Source organism: Sinohyriopsis cumingii, unplaced genomic scaffold, assembly GCF_028554795.1.
Source record: "Sinohyriopsis cumingii isolate HCF-2022 unplaced genomic scaffold, ASM2855479v2 utg003568l, whole genome shotgun sequence".
In the NCBI taxonomy this organism is placed as follows: domain Eukaryota; kingdom Metazoa; phylum Mollusca; class Bivalvia; order Unionida; family Unionidae; genus Sinohyriopsis; species Sinohyriopsis cumingii.
In genome coordinates, this window is record NW_028316532.1 from 169,487 (window position 1) to 186,049 (window position 16,563).

The 16,563-nt window shown below is 37.0% G+C and overlaps 1 protein-coding gene across 1 annotated transcript in view; it reads left to right on the forward strand.

Moving 5' to 3' along the window:
* The window catches only part of LOC149769595 (uncharacterized), a 137,227-nt gene that overhangs the window by 26,744 nt on the left and 93,920 nt on the right, over window positions 1-16,563 (forward strand). The window contains exon 8 of the mRNA XM_089949829.1: window positions 5,584-14,676. Within this exon, the coding sequence (XP_089805955.1) occupies window positions 5,584-14,676 (9,093 nt within the window). The remainder of the gene's footprint in view (window positions 1-5,583; window positions 14,677-16,563) is intronic.

Here is a 16,563-nt window from a genome sequence, read left to right on the forward strand (position 1 = left end):
TGGTGGGAGATATGATTGCTGTCGTCATGTGAAATGGAAAAGAATTTCCAAGAATTATGTCAAGTCAAGGAATAGCAACATGGCATTGAGCTGCATAGGGTTTGGAACTAGAGCTTGTGCAACTGTACTAGTGGTCAATAAAGTGTACATGTACTTTACAAACGTTTCAGTTGAACATAACTTCGATGCGTCAAACATTTAATTACGTTTTCCAGCTTGACAATAGCAGTTATTGATAATCTGTTATGCCTTACTGAAAACCAGTCAGTCTTACAGAAAAAAATCAACTGCCTTACTGAGACGGACTTGTCAGGGTTGGCAGGTCTGAAATACTTTTATTATAATATTTAACAGGAAGTGGGGATTTTTGCAACATCATAACTTAGAAAACATTCATATTCATGGTTTATTTTTCATAAGTTTTATGTACTTAATTGTTATGATAACATGATTACTTTGAGAAAAATTTATTTCAACTCGTATGAAATTGTAGTCATTTACATAAATACATATGATTATGAAAAAACACTAAACCAGTAAGTGTCAGCACATATGAACTAGCCGGTGAATCATAAAAATCATGTTTGTGTGGAAAAGTCTCTGTTCAGTAACTTAACAAGTAAATTATTCCTTTATTTATTTATTTGGATGGATCATAATTGTCAATAGTTTTGGTTTATTATTTATCTGAGATTTGTTTTCTTTACACATTTTGTAATGACATGCAGAAGTCATAACAAAACTGTCAGTATGAGCTGTACTTAATTGTTCAACCTACAGGTATATCTATAAATTAAAACATTTCTCTTTATGCTTTAACTGAATCAGCAATCTGTGATTCTAAATTAATGATATGAATTAAGGTTTTCAAGTTGGCCACTGTAGCCATATAGCACAAGTTGTGTCCACCAGGTCACAGATTAGTGTGAAGACATAACCAGTAATTTAATATTTCAGTTGCAATTATATACTTTCTGACCCCCTTGAAAATAAACTCAATGATCTTGAGCAGCTACAAGGCATTAGCCATGATCAAATTTCCATCATTAAAAATGGGGCAAAATTCCAACTCAGTTTTTTACAATAACATTTGTTAGTATCTAAAATAAAAAAATTAAAATAATTTTGTAAGAAAAAGAAAAATTTCATTATCTTTTCCAATCCTTACATTAAAAAAAGAAAAACAGACTGCTGACACTTTTTGTCTCATCATCAATACTAGTCTAATAAGAGATGTTACACCAGGTGTAGGTAAGGAGCTGTCTGTTTATTATGTATGCAAACTGTAATTTTTCGACCCCTCCTCTCCCCCATTGATTGGTGTACTTTTTTCTATCCCCTCCTAAATGCGTACATACAGCTTTGCTTAGTAACATGTGACCATATTTGCATGGGTAGATCTCTGCTTTCAAAGCAACAGATGTGTTTATTCACCATATTTAATAATCTCGCTAATTCAGTAAATTTTGGAGTTACATATCTTTGATCAAATACGAACAGTACATCCTTTTTATTTGTTCATGGGAAGGGGGAAATATTAAAATTGTACACTGCAAATATTGTATGCAGATGACACAGTTTTGACTGTAATGCATCATCCTCACAACCAGAAAAGGACAGAGGGTCTCATCTCATTGGTTACTATTTACCTATCATTCATATATGTACTATATGATTGAAAGTAATGATATGGCTGAAAAATTGCTAAAGCTACATTAAAATCCAAATCACTCCCTCCCTCACTATATGTACTATAAAAAACTAAAAGGGAGGACACTTCTCCCTTTTAAAATCGATAAGGGGTATAAATGAATTAAAACACACTTGGTACCAAGGGAAGGCAGCTTTTTTTAAAATATGTGACAGGGTACTTTTTATTCACAGAATTCATATTAAAATGATAAGAAAATTCTAAATTGCATCAATAGGTGAGTACCCTACTTTAAAAGTACCTTCCCTGGGGGGCCCCGAGTGGCCGAGTGGTCTAAAGCGCTCTTCGTTACGGATCACTGCCATCTCACCTCTGTCTGCGGCGGTTCGAGTCTAAGATTCAGCCAATGTGGGCATGTGAGAAAGCTTGCCAGTAGCTTCTCGTGGGTCGGTGGTTCTTTCCGGGGTTTTCCGGGTTCTTCCTCCACCATTAATACTGGCCGCCATGTATAGCCTATCGTGCTGAAAAATGGCGTTAAACCCCACAACAACAACAACCTTCCCTGGGTCCCATGTATGTTTTAATGGAACAGACCTCAGTATTGTCTTGGATTTGTTTCATAATAAATTAAGTTCCTCTCACATTTTCTTTTATAACTTTGATAATTAAATTATTTGTTAAGGTTTACATAACTTTCTATTTTTGCCTCATTTAATTAGTTTTTTACTACAGAGTTACACCTGATGTGTGCATAGACAAAATCTAAACATGAAGTCTACCTGCTACTATGATATCATTGTGCTTAAAATTTTCGGAGTAAATGAGGCAGGATACTAAGCAGAAAGTTGTAATAAGCATTTTTTATATATACAAGCCACAACTGACCATGTTGTTACTAAATACTTGCATTGTTATGACCACCACCAATTAAAATAGAACTATTGCTATAACTTACCTATTAAGAATCTGAAGCATAAATATATATATAAAAAAAAAACATTTGACTTGGATCAACTAAAGTTGCTTTTTTAACTAGGTATGCATAATGTCATTTATGTGTAGAAATAATTGTAAGATTGAGTGATAAATTCCTTAATTTTGTTTCTTAATTTTGTTCTTAAACTTAAACTTCCTTTCCAGATATTGCCATTTATTACAATAGTTCCAATATTTATTTTAAACTGTCAGTAATTAAACATAAATAATGCAACTGAATCCATGAAACTAGTTAATTTAAAGTGTCACATTAGACAATTCAAACATACCAACGGTACTGCCAGTGTTATTATGCTCTTCAATGCTTCCGTTCTCAAAGAATCATCAATTAGATTTTTCTTCTAATTTTAAATGTTCAAATTTTATGAAGCTGTATTCCAAAACATAAGAATTATCTACTGGAACTGGATTTGGAATGATTGCAGTTTGGAGTTAAATCTCCAGTGGAGACTTCATTACACACAGGCATTCGTTATTTGTTTCTGTAAGTAAAGAAGAAAGAAAAATTGGCCAATACCTGTTCAATCAGTTTACACAAGGTAACTAATGCAAAATCCGCCCCATCACTAATTCTCTGCGCACCAGTCATCTTGTGTTAATTGCAAGAAGAGAAGAATTGTTGTTTTAATGGTTTTTGACTGATAGAAATGAGTTCTCCCACAACTAATTTTGCAGTAAATGAATGAACAGAATTTCATTTGCCTTTTACCACTTTTTGATAAGCTTGCTAAAAAATAAACAGAACTTACCGCTAAAGGGGTCACATTTCTCTAAGTCATGCTTTTAAAAAAAAAAAACTGCCATCCACAAGTCGACCGCTCCGATGGCCTAATGGTTAGAGCATCTGCCTCGGAGGTGGAAGGTCGTGGGTTCGATCCCCGGCCGAGTCATACCAATGACTTAGAGAAAGGGTAGTAACAGCTGCCTTGCTTGGCGCTCAGCATTAAGAGGTTAGTGTTAGGACTGGTCATTCTGGTGTCAGGATAATGTGACTGGGTGGACATCATGCTACATGTCTGCGGCATGATGCCCCAGTGCTAGACATCACTATAAACTGTCACACTGCAGACATCGTAGCAATATGACTGAATTTTTTTTAAAGCTATGTTAAAAATCCGAATCACACATACACACACGCCATCCACAAGTCCCATGTATGTTAAAATGGAACTGCCCTCTCAGCAATTTCTGACAGATCTAATTTGAGACAGCTACTTCCACAGTTGTTTTTTATTGAGACTATGATAAACTTTTAATATCATATGATAGACTCATTTTAATATCAGTAATACATTATCTGTCGAGGTTGAACAGGTTGTTGGTCATGGATGGAATCACTGTCATTCTTATAAAAAGGATTTATCCTCCTACAGAGGGACCCCGCGTGGTCTAAAGCGCTCACCGTTACAGATAACTGCGATCTCACCTCTGTTTGTGTGAGTTTGAGTCTCAGCCTCAGCTAACTTTGGTATGTGAGAAAGCCTGCCAGTAGCTTCTCGTGGGTCAGTGGTTCTTCCCAGGGTTTTCCATAATTCTTCCTCCACCAATTATACTGGCCACCATGTATAGCCTATCTTGTGCTGAAAAATGGCTTTAAACCCTACAACAACTACAACAATAAAATCCTCCTACAGATAAACCCCTATAGCAAGGTCTGGAAAGAATTCAAAACATAACACAGACCCAATCTGATGCCCCACATATACTATCGTTTCATCTTTTCCTTGGTTCCATTTGCATTTGCAACATTAAGTATTACATTGTTAAAATAAGTTTAAGTCCCCACCCCTACTTGAAAATCAAACCCTGGGTGATGGAGTGGTCTAAAGTGCTCACCTTTACTGATCACCACCATCCCTTGTAGGTTCAAGACTTGAGCTCAGCCAGTGTAGATATCTGAGAAAGCTGCTTCCCTTGGGTTGGTGGTTCATACTGTGGTTTTCCTGGTATCTTCTTCACCACCTGTCAACCAATGCACTTTTTGGCATAATTGTTACGTCTCCCCCCCTTACTCTTTAGAGTGTATATGGATCACACATTATTTGGTTCATCAAAAAATAAAATTAAGCAATAAAAAGTTGTTTTTGTAATTTTTATTATCATCTCTTTCATAGAATTACTTTCCTTATTTGCTATTTATAGGACTGGATATGACCCATTTCCAAGAAAACAGGTTTCGAACTCAAATGTTAACTTTGCCTAACAGATTTAATTTTTTGTGATAAGCTTATTAGTGAACCAGTCTCTAGTTTTAAAGAAATTGGCACTAGATGTTAAGTGAAATGCTTTATTGTGTGAGTTGTGGATGTTACATGATGGAAAATGTTAAGAGCACATGTATCTTTCCAAACTTCAAAACGTGAGATCAGAAAAAAAGGACAAATCAACACCGCTTTACAAACTTTAAAAAATAACATGAGAGTAATTTAATACAGCACTCTGAGCACCTGACCATGATCATTGTAGAATTCCAGTTACTGTCATCAGGGAAAGTTACAAATGTAGACCAGTTGAAGTGAGTGGTGAATATAAATATCTTTTGGGTATATTTTGTGTGTTTTCTGGTTCTAATCCATACAGATTTTTCCCCTTTGTGAATTGTGGCCAGCTGCAGAACCAGTTAGTAGTAAAAATGTATATTTTTTGTATGTGCTGTAATTCTGGCATGTAATGTCCAAATTACACTTTTTAACCCTTTATAATAGCAATAATTACTCTTACCTGGGTGGGGAGGCATTATGCTTACACTGGATGCTGAGAAATGGCATTAAACCCCAAAACAGCAACAACAAGAAACAAAAAATGCTACATTTCCTTCTTGGGGTAAGTACAAAAGTATGTGAGAGGTACATTTGCATGAGAAAATATTTCACCATTCTTCCCTTTTTGTGTTGGGAATTGGTGACAACTGTAATAAATGTTATTATCTATTTCAGCAAAAAAGGACAAATCAAGAGCCAAAGCAGGAAAGAGGTCCAAGTCATGTGAAAGGGTCTCTTTGAAGAAAGACAAGTCAAATTTTAAGAATCAACAAACTTCCATGAAAGACAGTCTTACTTATGTTAAGGGCAAGAAAGTCAGAAAGAGACTCGTGGGAGTAGTTGATGGGAATGAAGCATTGCCAGTCAAAGAAAGGCATAATTGCAGTCATTGTGACAAGACTTTCACATCTTTGCAGACTTTGAGAAAGCACATATTTGGAAAGCATCAACCATATTTAGAACATTTGTTTGGTGGAAAATTATATATGTCTGATGAAAATAAGCCAGAGAAGGGTGAGATTGATCGGCACTTTTTTGCTGAAGAACATGGGTTGTTAAATAATAAACCATTACGCAAATGTACTTATCCACACTGTGGAAAAACTTTCTTAAGCGCAGGTGGTTTATGGAAGCACCGTAGGAGTTATCACAATGATTCAGCCTCCTACAAATGCAAACTTTGTGGCAAGAAATATTTTTCTTCCTACGTTTTGAAAGTGCATGAAGTAAGTGATCATGGCATGGCGAAGATTAGTCTAGCTTCAGAAACTCTGTTAAACAAACCTGCTGATGGTACTAGTAAATCACGATCATCACAGAAGAAGACAGTACGATTCTTAATACCATCATATCATTCTAGAATAAAATGTGAGTATATTAAAAAGAAAATGCAAAATTTAAGAGGCATTCTAAAATTACCCAAAGGAGCAAAAAGTGCATCAGAAACTGCTGCAAAACAGTCATTTCATGAGGAAGTGGCATTTGCTTCCTCACGGCAACAGCCAGTGACATCTCTTGTCACAAATAAGGAAGACATTGTAGTTTCAAGAGAGTCTGATAGCAGTTGTGATAGTTCTGATGTTATGTCACCTTTTCAGGCTTTATTGTCAGACAAACGGCCATTCCTATCCAGTAAACTTTCTTCACAAAATCTTCCCAAATTCAGGAAGGACAATGTTGTTTGTTGCCATTCTCTCAAATCAGGCTCCAAATCTCCAGTAGGATCAGCAGAAAAGAGTGACAGTTGGTTGGAAAATTATGGCAGTCATATAATTCAGACTGGAGAAAGCTGTAGCCATGTTCCCTATGCATTGCCTACTTTTCACTCGGATCAAAAGTTTGCCCAGGAAGATGCAGATTCAAAGCCAAGTGCAGTTGGTTTTCAAGACTGTGTTTCTGGTAATGATTCTGAAAAGGATTCTAGTGGAACACCTGAAGACCTTGTGTCTATGAACTGTTCCAAAGAGGAGTGCTGTGGGATGACTGCTGTTTATACTTCAGATGATTCCAGTAGTGACAAAAGTCTCGCTGATCTGCAACAGGAACTAATTTCCATCAGGGAGTTCAGGTCTAAAAAAAATAATGGAATAAATTCTTCAAAATCTGGGACGGAGAATAGAACAAAAAGAGCAAGCAAAACAATTTTCAAAGTGTCATCTGAAGAGTCTAGTTATAATTTAGCTCTCGGTCAGACCAATTTTAGAGTAAATGATGCAGAAACCAGATCAAAATATTGGACAGCAGATTGCACAAAAAATATGACCAGGAGAGTTTTAAAAATATTGTCTAAAAAGTTGAGTCATAATTTGGTGACCAGCAAGACTGATTCCAGAGTAAAATCTGCAAAAGCCAAATTAGACTCTAGGACAGGGAATGTAACTAAATGTATGAACTTCTTAAATTCGTCAATGAATGAATCAAGTCATAATTTATTTGTTGTGCAAAATAGAGCTGCAGTAGAAAACCAGGCAAATAATGCAGTCATTTCAGATAACAAGTCAAAGAATATGAAATATGAAGCTGGTAAGAAAAACAATCATATTTCAAATGAGGTGAAACAGAGAAGGTCATCACAAAATAAAGAAGATTGTAATGTGAGCCTGTCATCAGCGGCCGACTTTAACAAAAAAAATTTGCCCATGGTGCATTCATTTGTGGACATAAAGTCTGGACATGTAAAAATTCCTGGAGAATATTCCCATAAACTTCCTATTGTTATGCTAAACAAGTTGAACCTTAAGAACTACGATCCTTTGCATATTTTCCATATTGATTTTGGAAATGGTGCTGAGTGTGCAGGTGTTTTGACAAAAGAGGAAGATATTGATTTGCAGCATGTGAAACAGAGTCTCAGATGTAATGGGTCACCACAGGACCAAGTTGAGGACAGAAACACTTATGATAGTTTGGATCTTGCACAGTCTTTAGAAAGTGTAGCAAGCCCCCAGATATGGGGTAGTGATGACAACAAAATTGATAAAGTCTCTGACACTGAGATCAGTAAAGATGTCCTACCATCAAATGAAATTCTCAGTAACTGTATAGTATTTACAAATGTGTCAGTGAAAAAGAAGAGTGGCAGGCAACCACACAGAAATGTAGTGTTAGCAAGTGGACACGAGACCCATAAGAATGAGCCAAAAGAAAATAAGAAAACAGATGTTTGTCATAATGCAAAAACTAGAAGGGGTTCAAAATCCCCATGCAGCAAGCCTGTTAGCTTGTTACCTGAAGCAAAGAACAGGAAAGATACAGACTGTAATAGAAAAGAAATAGACCCTAGAGAAACTACTGTTTTTATTAAAAAAAGCAGTGGAGAGCATAACTGGAAAAGTCAAGACGTGGCAACAGAGATTGTTTATGTTGATGTTGGGGCTGCAAAACATACAAAATTGGAGTCTTCAGGAGATAAAAGTCTTAATGATTGTATAGTAATTACAAATATGTCAGAGAAAAAGAAAAGGGTTAGGCAACCCCAGAAACGTGTAGTGTTAGCAAGCGGGCAAAAGACACATCATGTGGATGAGCTAATAGAAAATAAGAAAACAGATGATTGTCATGATACAAAAACTAGAAGAGGCTTGAAATGCAGCAAGACTCTTAGCTTGGAACCCGAAGTAAAGGACAGGAATGTTACAGACACTGATAGGGAAAAAAATGACTCGGGAGAAACTAGTTTTTTAAAAAAAACAAGTGGAGAGCATAACTGGGGAAGTCAAGACTTAGGAACAAAGTTGTTTTCTGGGACAGCAAAACAGACAAAATTTGAGTCTTTCCGGGATATATCACAAACTTCACAAAGCGATAGCATAGTATGTAATCAGACAGAGTCAAGTCAAGGGAAAGAAATTGACAGAAATACTCCCATCCCCGATGCAAATGAAACTTTAAAGACACCATACAGAAGTGCAGTGAAGAAAGATTACAAAATTAAAGCAGGAAAACTCTGTTCAAGAGTAGTTGTGACAAGAAACAAAAATGATGAGCCTGCTGAGAAAGTTAAAACGGTGAAAAAAAATATCAAAACTGGAACAGTGACCAACCAGTCTCAAAATAACTCATTAAAAGAAAAACCATTTGATGAAAATTTGATCATAGAGGAAAAACAAAATGCTACAAAGTTAAACAAAGTCTCATATAAACAGAAAAAGAATTCAAAGGATTTAAAATCAGTAACAGGTAGAAGAGACTCTGTCAAATCGGAGCTGTCAGAAATAACAGAAAATGATGTGGGGGAAAAAAGTGGCAGAAGGACTCGTTCTAGATCAAGCAAAAGGATTCATTGCAAATTCCTCACGTCGGAATTTATTGAGAATGATAGTTCAGATGGAGAAGTTGTGCTCAATTTTAATAAAAAAATGGACTCTAATGATTCTGCAGCTAGCGAGTCCAGTTCATTTGCATTGTGTGCACAAGACAAGAGTCGAGAATCAGAGAAGAAATTTCGAACTTTATTGGACTCTAGTGCAGATTCAGTTAATAGTATTAAATTCTCTGAAGAAAAAGAAGGTAATAAATCAGATGATACTTGCACTGTAGGCCAAAATTACACTGGTTCAAAAGTGTCGTCTGATCGTAAGGTGAAAAATAAGATGAAAAGAACTGCAGATTTTATTAATTCTTTGGGAAGTGCTACCAGCTTCGAAGAAGAAAATGATACATTATTGAGAGAAAAGAAAAGGAAGGCTGAAGACTTGCAATTTAAAGCATATCTTTTAGGCGTAGTTCAGCCAGATCTGGAGAAGACTGGGGACTGTGTGGCAAAGACTAAAGATTTCAGAGAAGAGATGGATTTAGCAGTGTGTACCAGTGCAAACAGTCATAGCCTAGAACCACAGCAGCCCAACAACATAAATAACGAAGCATATGGTATAAACGAAGACAAGTGTAAGGTGAAGGTGAATGCAGACAAAAAGTCTTTAAAAGTCACCTTGGGAAAAAATAAGAAATTTTCTAAAGACAACTTGAAATATAACAAGAAATCTTGTAAAGATGGCTCAAAATCAGGCATGTTCTCCCATAAAGATCTATTGAAAACAAACATAACTGAGATCACCAAGTCTACTAAGCAGGCAAAGCCCAAGTTGAGGGCTTCTCTTGAGATCTCTGCTTCACTTTTTACTCCCAAAAGGCTGAGGCAAAATAGCAACTCGAATCAGTCAAAATGTAAGAAGTCCCTTAGCAAAGTTCTTTACTCAGACAAGACTTTACACACATCGCATTCTTTGGCCCCTGAAGACTCAGCAGCAGAAGACTACAACTCAGAAACAGTGGGGAAAATTAATAATATGAAGTTGGACAGCATAGACAAGAATGCACAAAATGAGAGAATTCAAGGGCGATTGAGAGATCTATATGAGAAAATGACGAATGTTCACTTTATTAGCAAGAAAGAAGTTGTTAACTGCAATATATCTGAGTCAGCAAAAAACGTGGAGCACACATGCCTTGAAACAAAAAATGTGGATGAAGTTCCCAAAAATCGTAATGAAAATGCTCAGACAGAGAAAACTGGCATGCTTGATGAAAATTTAGAAAAGCAAAAGAAACCTCAGGTTACAAAACTGTTAACAGATGGAACTCAGCCTGATGATGGAGACGTGATTTGTGTTGAAAATATAGTTTGGAATGATGAAACAGATGGTTTATCATTATCATCTTCATCATTTAGAACTGATATCTTGGTCCCAAATATTAGCAATACTGAATCAAGAAAGAAATTGACACCTGTCTCTTCAGAGGAACCAGTTCCTGATGTGTCCCAAGAGAATGATAGTTCTGTGACTTTTGAAGGGCTTTTGGAAAAAGTGCAGCCTTTCCATCCAGAGGACCTTGTTTCTCTGGTGAATATAGAGGATCCAACAGTAATGGCTGTAAATGATTCAATTCAGCAGTCAAAAAGTTTCGAGTATGAGGATGAAGAGGATATGGAAACAGAGCTGGATTTGACTGTCTTGAAGCAGACAACACCAAACAAACAGACAGCACTGGATGGATTCACTTCCAGTGACCTTTTGGAGCTGATTTGCCTCAGTGACTATCAACTAGAACTGGTGAATCAAATATCTTCAAACGCTGAACAGGAAATGAGAGAGAAGGATGTTGAGAAGGGTGATGCAATTAGTTCCAAAGAAGGAATTTCCTCAGTACATACTGAAACTAATTTTCACTCAAATTCCACAGAAAATATGAATTTTAAAGAAGCAGACGTGTCCTTGCCAGAAGGTGTACTGTGTCAAAATTATATGATCAAAAAGCAAAATAATTTAACCATTCAGAATTCACAGGCAAAAACACCAGAAAAAGAACAGAATACAGTGATGTCTGCAAAGAGTTCTACTCTAAAGTTATTAAACAAATCAGATTCAGAAGCACTTTCAAACACTTGTCAGTCATCGGGAACTGATGAGGACTTACCAACAGATCTTGATGCGTCCAGTTCCTTAAAGACAAATATGGAAGCAGTCTTTCCTAAGAAAGAAGATTTACAGATGCAGAGAAACAAATCACAGATAGAGCACATTACAGAACCAAAAGGGGAATCGGTTCATACTGTCGCAACATTAATTCCCCAGGAAGGAACAGCTAAGAATGAAGAGGTTTCATATACAGTGGTGGCATGCTTGGGTAGGTACTCAGAAAAGTTAAGTCATGCTGAAGAAAATCACCAGCAATTCAAATCAACAAGCACCATGAAATGTGACAATGACCTAGCAGAAGAGACAAAAGGCAAGTCTCAGAAAAGAGTTCTCAAAAAGCATAAAATTCACAATGTCCAACAAATGAGGGAATATACTGATAAAGGCCAGGAGAGTTCACAAAAAGTAATTGAAATAAGAAAAAGGTCATTGATATCTGAATTGTTGTCAGGTGCCCAGTTAGTTCCTTCTAAACCTTTTACAGCTCAGCCATTGAGTCCATTGAATAAATCACAGGATAATTTACAATTATGTACAAATTCGTCAGTAGGATCTGTCAGGACAGAACATTCGTTAAATTCTACATCTAGTAATAAAGTCAACCGTGGAGCTGTTACAGAATATGCGCCAAGTTCTAGACACCATAGAACTCCAGTACTTGAAACCCAGGGGCTTACAATTGCAGAGCAGGTGGGGACAGCAGTGTTAACAGACAGTAGTGGTGATTTAAACCTGCTTTCATCATCATCCACTCCAACAGTTGAGCTTTATGACAACATAGTAACTGGAAGCACTGCAACAGACATTGAGGTTGAAATTGTTGACCCATCTTCTCAATACAGATGTGAATTATGTGGAAATGGTTATAAGAGTTTTGCACTCCTTGCAAAACACTTAAAGATACTTCACCAAGAGCACAATGGAAAGCTTGGTCGGGTTAAAAATGCAAAGTCATTTGCGTGCCACTTCTGTAAGTCAGATTACACAACCAAAAAAGCTATGTATGTTCACATGGAAAATTTTCATTCTGACAAATCATGGACACGCCCTCGGAAAAAAGAGAGAAGTGCTCAGATTAGGCATGTATGTAAATGTGGGCTTGGATACCAGCACAAGAGATTTTACAAGCAACATGTATTGCAATGTGCATTATCTTCAGGTGTTGCAAACATTGAAAACTCTGATCAAAAGACGGCAGAAGCTGCCAGGTGTTTGCAGGTTCAAGCTTTTCAGGATGGTAGTATGGAACAAGATTTTCATGAGCAAGCATCTAATTTTATAAAGAAATTTTCTGAGATTGAAACTGATTTTAATACTGTCTCTGATGTCATTTGTCAGCAATGTGGAAGCAAGTTTCTAAATTTAGAAGCACTTCTTAATCACCAGCGTTTCTGTGGCCAGAAGGAACCAAGTACATTATCTACCATTTCTGAACGTCCCATGAAAAAAAGTTTTAAATTGGCATGTAAGAATTATAGAGGAAAGACAGAAGTTCAGGCAGTTACCAACACACTGCCTTTAACTGAAGTTGGAATATCGTCTATCCTGGCTATTGATCTGGAAAACACTGAAGCCATGCCTCAAGAATTGGAGGTTATGGAACAAACAGATACGATGAAGCAAAAGGTCATCAATAGCTCTATTTCACATTCCTTTATTACAGAGAGCAATGAAAATAATGAAATCGGCAAAAAGAAGGAGACTTTGATGGTAGATGTATATGAATCATTTGTTCTGTTGTATAAGATTCCGCTGGGCAACATATTCAGTTGGAAAAGTTACAAATTCAAGAGGTGTGGTAGCAAAAAAACACAGTGCTGGAAAATGTGTAACAGGAAGGTTTTAAGTTGTAACTCAGTAGAACCCTGTATACACCAGTTTGGAAGTCATGATTCGAAGAAGACAGCTCTGGCTTATTCTAGAGAAGAGCAGGTTACTGATTTCGAGAGGGCCATTAGTAGACCAAGGGATAAAGTGGTAAAGGTCAAAAGAGCTAAGAAGAGAGATCGACAATCATCCAGTGATAGCATTCAGAGTGACCCTGTTGTAGAGAATAAGCTGTATACCATACGAGTGAGGTCAGAAGAGTCCGTTTCACTTGATAGCTCAGTTAAGTCAAAGTTGGCTTCATGTATTTTGAAAAAGAAAGAGATTAAGAAGAAAAGCATGGAAGACCCACTCCTTCATATCAATAGTAGTCATCAAACCTTGCCACCACTTTTACCGCCGACAATAAAAACTGATGTACAGAGCAGTTTCAAGTTAAAAAGTTTTAAGAAAACTGGAGCTACTGCATCCTCAAATTCAAGTGAAGATATGTTCTATAAGTCGCCACTCGATAGAACCTTTGGGAACAGCAAGGAAAAGACTTGGTCTACATACTTTGGAACTTGGGGTCATGCAAGACCTACAGATTCTAGAAAAGACAGGTTACTGAAGGATTTGGAGGACACAGGAATTTCGCTGCCATATAGTCATACTTCTCCAAAGGTATGTAAACCAGCACATCCTGGAGATTTGATGAAATTCAAACAAGAAAGTGATAATTTAGGCAGAACAAGCTTGACCGGTCTTCTAAATCGTTCAATGGACAGTGCATTTCAATCCACTTTGACAAGCTCCTCTTTGGACCATCTTACGAGATTTAAATTCAGCAGGATGCCGTTTATGGATTCGTTCAGGTCATGTAGTTTTAGAGTCAGTAGCCCATTAGAAGCAGATCTGTTTGATGTAAGTTCAATAAGTAAAGACAGCTCTTTGCTTGACGAAAAGGACACCTCTCTGGATTCTGCAATAGTGCCAAGTCCTTTGGCTGAGAGGGGGCGATGTCTGTCCACCAGTACAATGAAAGATGGTTTTATCTTTGAAGGTTCAAAACTGCCTGCATCATTCAGCCAAACAGTGAAATATGAGAGTCCCACAAAACCTAGACCAACAGGTTCTTTATTTGAGTTGGTTAATCAGAATTCCAGAGAGATATCTACTAATAAAAATGCTTTAGATCAGGAAATGAAAAGTGTTGAGTTAAAATCTACACATGAAGCTAATTCAGGGACACATCGGAAAAGATCATGGAAAAAGCGTCCATCATGCCTAGTTTCTGGCGAAGAAAATGATAAAAAACGTCGAAGATTGATAAGATTTAATATGGATGAAGACAGTCGTGATTCCATGGAACTATGTGAAACAACATCCTTGACTTCAGGAAGTGAAAGTAGTGGGAGAACTCAAATCTCAGTTGAGAAACAAACTGAAAAGATTTCAGTTGAGTTTCGTCCAGCACAGCAGGATTGTAGTGAAATTCAGGTCTGCAGCAACACATACCTGAGGGACAGTCTAAAGAACCAAGGTAAGAGTTGGTAATTATACAAGTCGTTACAGCCAAACCTGCTGTAGCAACCAATAAATGCCAGTGTATTAAATGTCATTTAAAATAGAACCCATTTGTACAAACCTGTTCTAAAGAAGTCTTTAGAAACTGTCCTGTAAGACTCTTTTCTAGATGAAAAGAACACTTCACTGGATTGTACAGTATATAAAATTGTATAGGTGCAGTACAGTTGCCATGGAACTTTGATGGCATACAATCCACTGCATAATTTTTTTAGCTCACTTGGATGTAAGGCCTGCCTGTTCAGCTTATCCACCTCATCCATTTTAGAATATAGCTTTATATTGTCAAAATCAGTTTGGTTTTTTGCTTCGTGGCACTAACACAAATAGGTTATTTAATATGAGCGAGATCTGTGCATTCACTGAGCTTGTTGACGTTCTGGACACCATATTTTATAGAGCTGGATACCACAAAAAATGTTTACTGCAGTATACCACTGTAAAATACATACATACCACAGTATACCCCAATTATATTAGGGACCCATAATTTAATGTTCTGGGGCAAGAACTCCACACTTTTTATGTTTAGTTCCATCTGTCAATAACTGGAAAAATTATCTTACTCGAATTTACAGTAATATAACACCGTGATTATATCCATGACTTTATTAGGAACAAAATATTAATTATCTTGAAATAACAGAAAAGAATATATTTCATCTCGAAAGAAAATCACATCCCTCCCAATAACACTGGACAACAAATTTTTACAAAAGTCATGTTACTGAAATAAAATTAGTCAATTCTTATCAATTTTTATGTGCTGAACACGAATATGACAGTCAAATTGCAAAATTGGCTCTAGTTTTTTTGTAATCTGCAAGAAATTAATGTTTACATAACGAAATGCATTCCAATAGTAAAAGGTCAACTGTAATAGCCTACCTATAAAAAATCAAGTCATTGACTACATCTTAGATTTCTTCGCCTGTCTCTTGTACAGCTGTTCGGGAGCATCTCTGAGGAGTGTCCAGCAGTAGTCAGCCAGCATTGTAGTGGACCATTTTCCCTGGTATCTTTGTTCCATTGTTGCGATATCTTGATGAAAACGTTCGCCGTGTTCATCACTAACAATACCACAGTTGCTAGGAAAGAAATCCAAATGGGAATGAAGGAAGTGAATCTTTAGAGACATATTGCAGCCAAGTTTCTTATACTTCATCAACATGTCTTCTACTAGTTCCTTATAGTTTTCTGCCCTAACATTTCCGAGGAAGTTTGTAGAAACTAGGCGAAAAGCATTCCATGCTTGTTTCGCGTCACCTTCCAGCAAGTTGTTGAACTGGTCATCTTTGAAAAGCTCTCGAATCTGAGGACCCACAAAAACTCCCTCTTTAATCTTTGCTTCGCTGAGTCGAGGGAATTTTTCATGCAGGTATCGGAATGCTGGCAAAGTCCGGTCAATGGCTTTCACGAAGTTCTTCATCAAACCTAGTTTGATGTGAAGGGGTGGTAGCAAGATTTTCTGAGCCTCAACCAGAGCTGGGTGTTGGATATTCTTCTCTCCAATGGCTACATTCTGCCTGTGAGTCCATTCCTTCCTCATGTAGTGCATTTCCCTTGCTCGGCTATCCCACTCGCATAAGAAACACATGTATTTTGTATATCCTTGCTGCAGTCCCATTAAAAGGGCAACTACCTTCAAATCACCACAGAGGTGCCAGCTGTACTTGTTATACTCAATGGAATTCAGTAGCTGCCTTAAGTTATCGTATGTCTCTTTCATGTGGACAGCATACGCTACTGGAATAGATGGAAGAATGTTTCCCCATTGTGCAAAAGCACAGCCTTGAGACTCAGTTTCGAAGAGTCCACAAATAGTCTCCATTCTTGTGGGTCA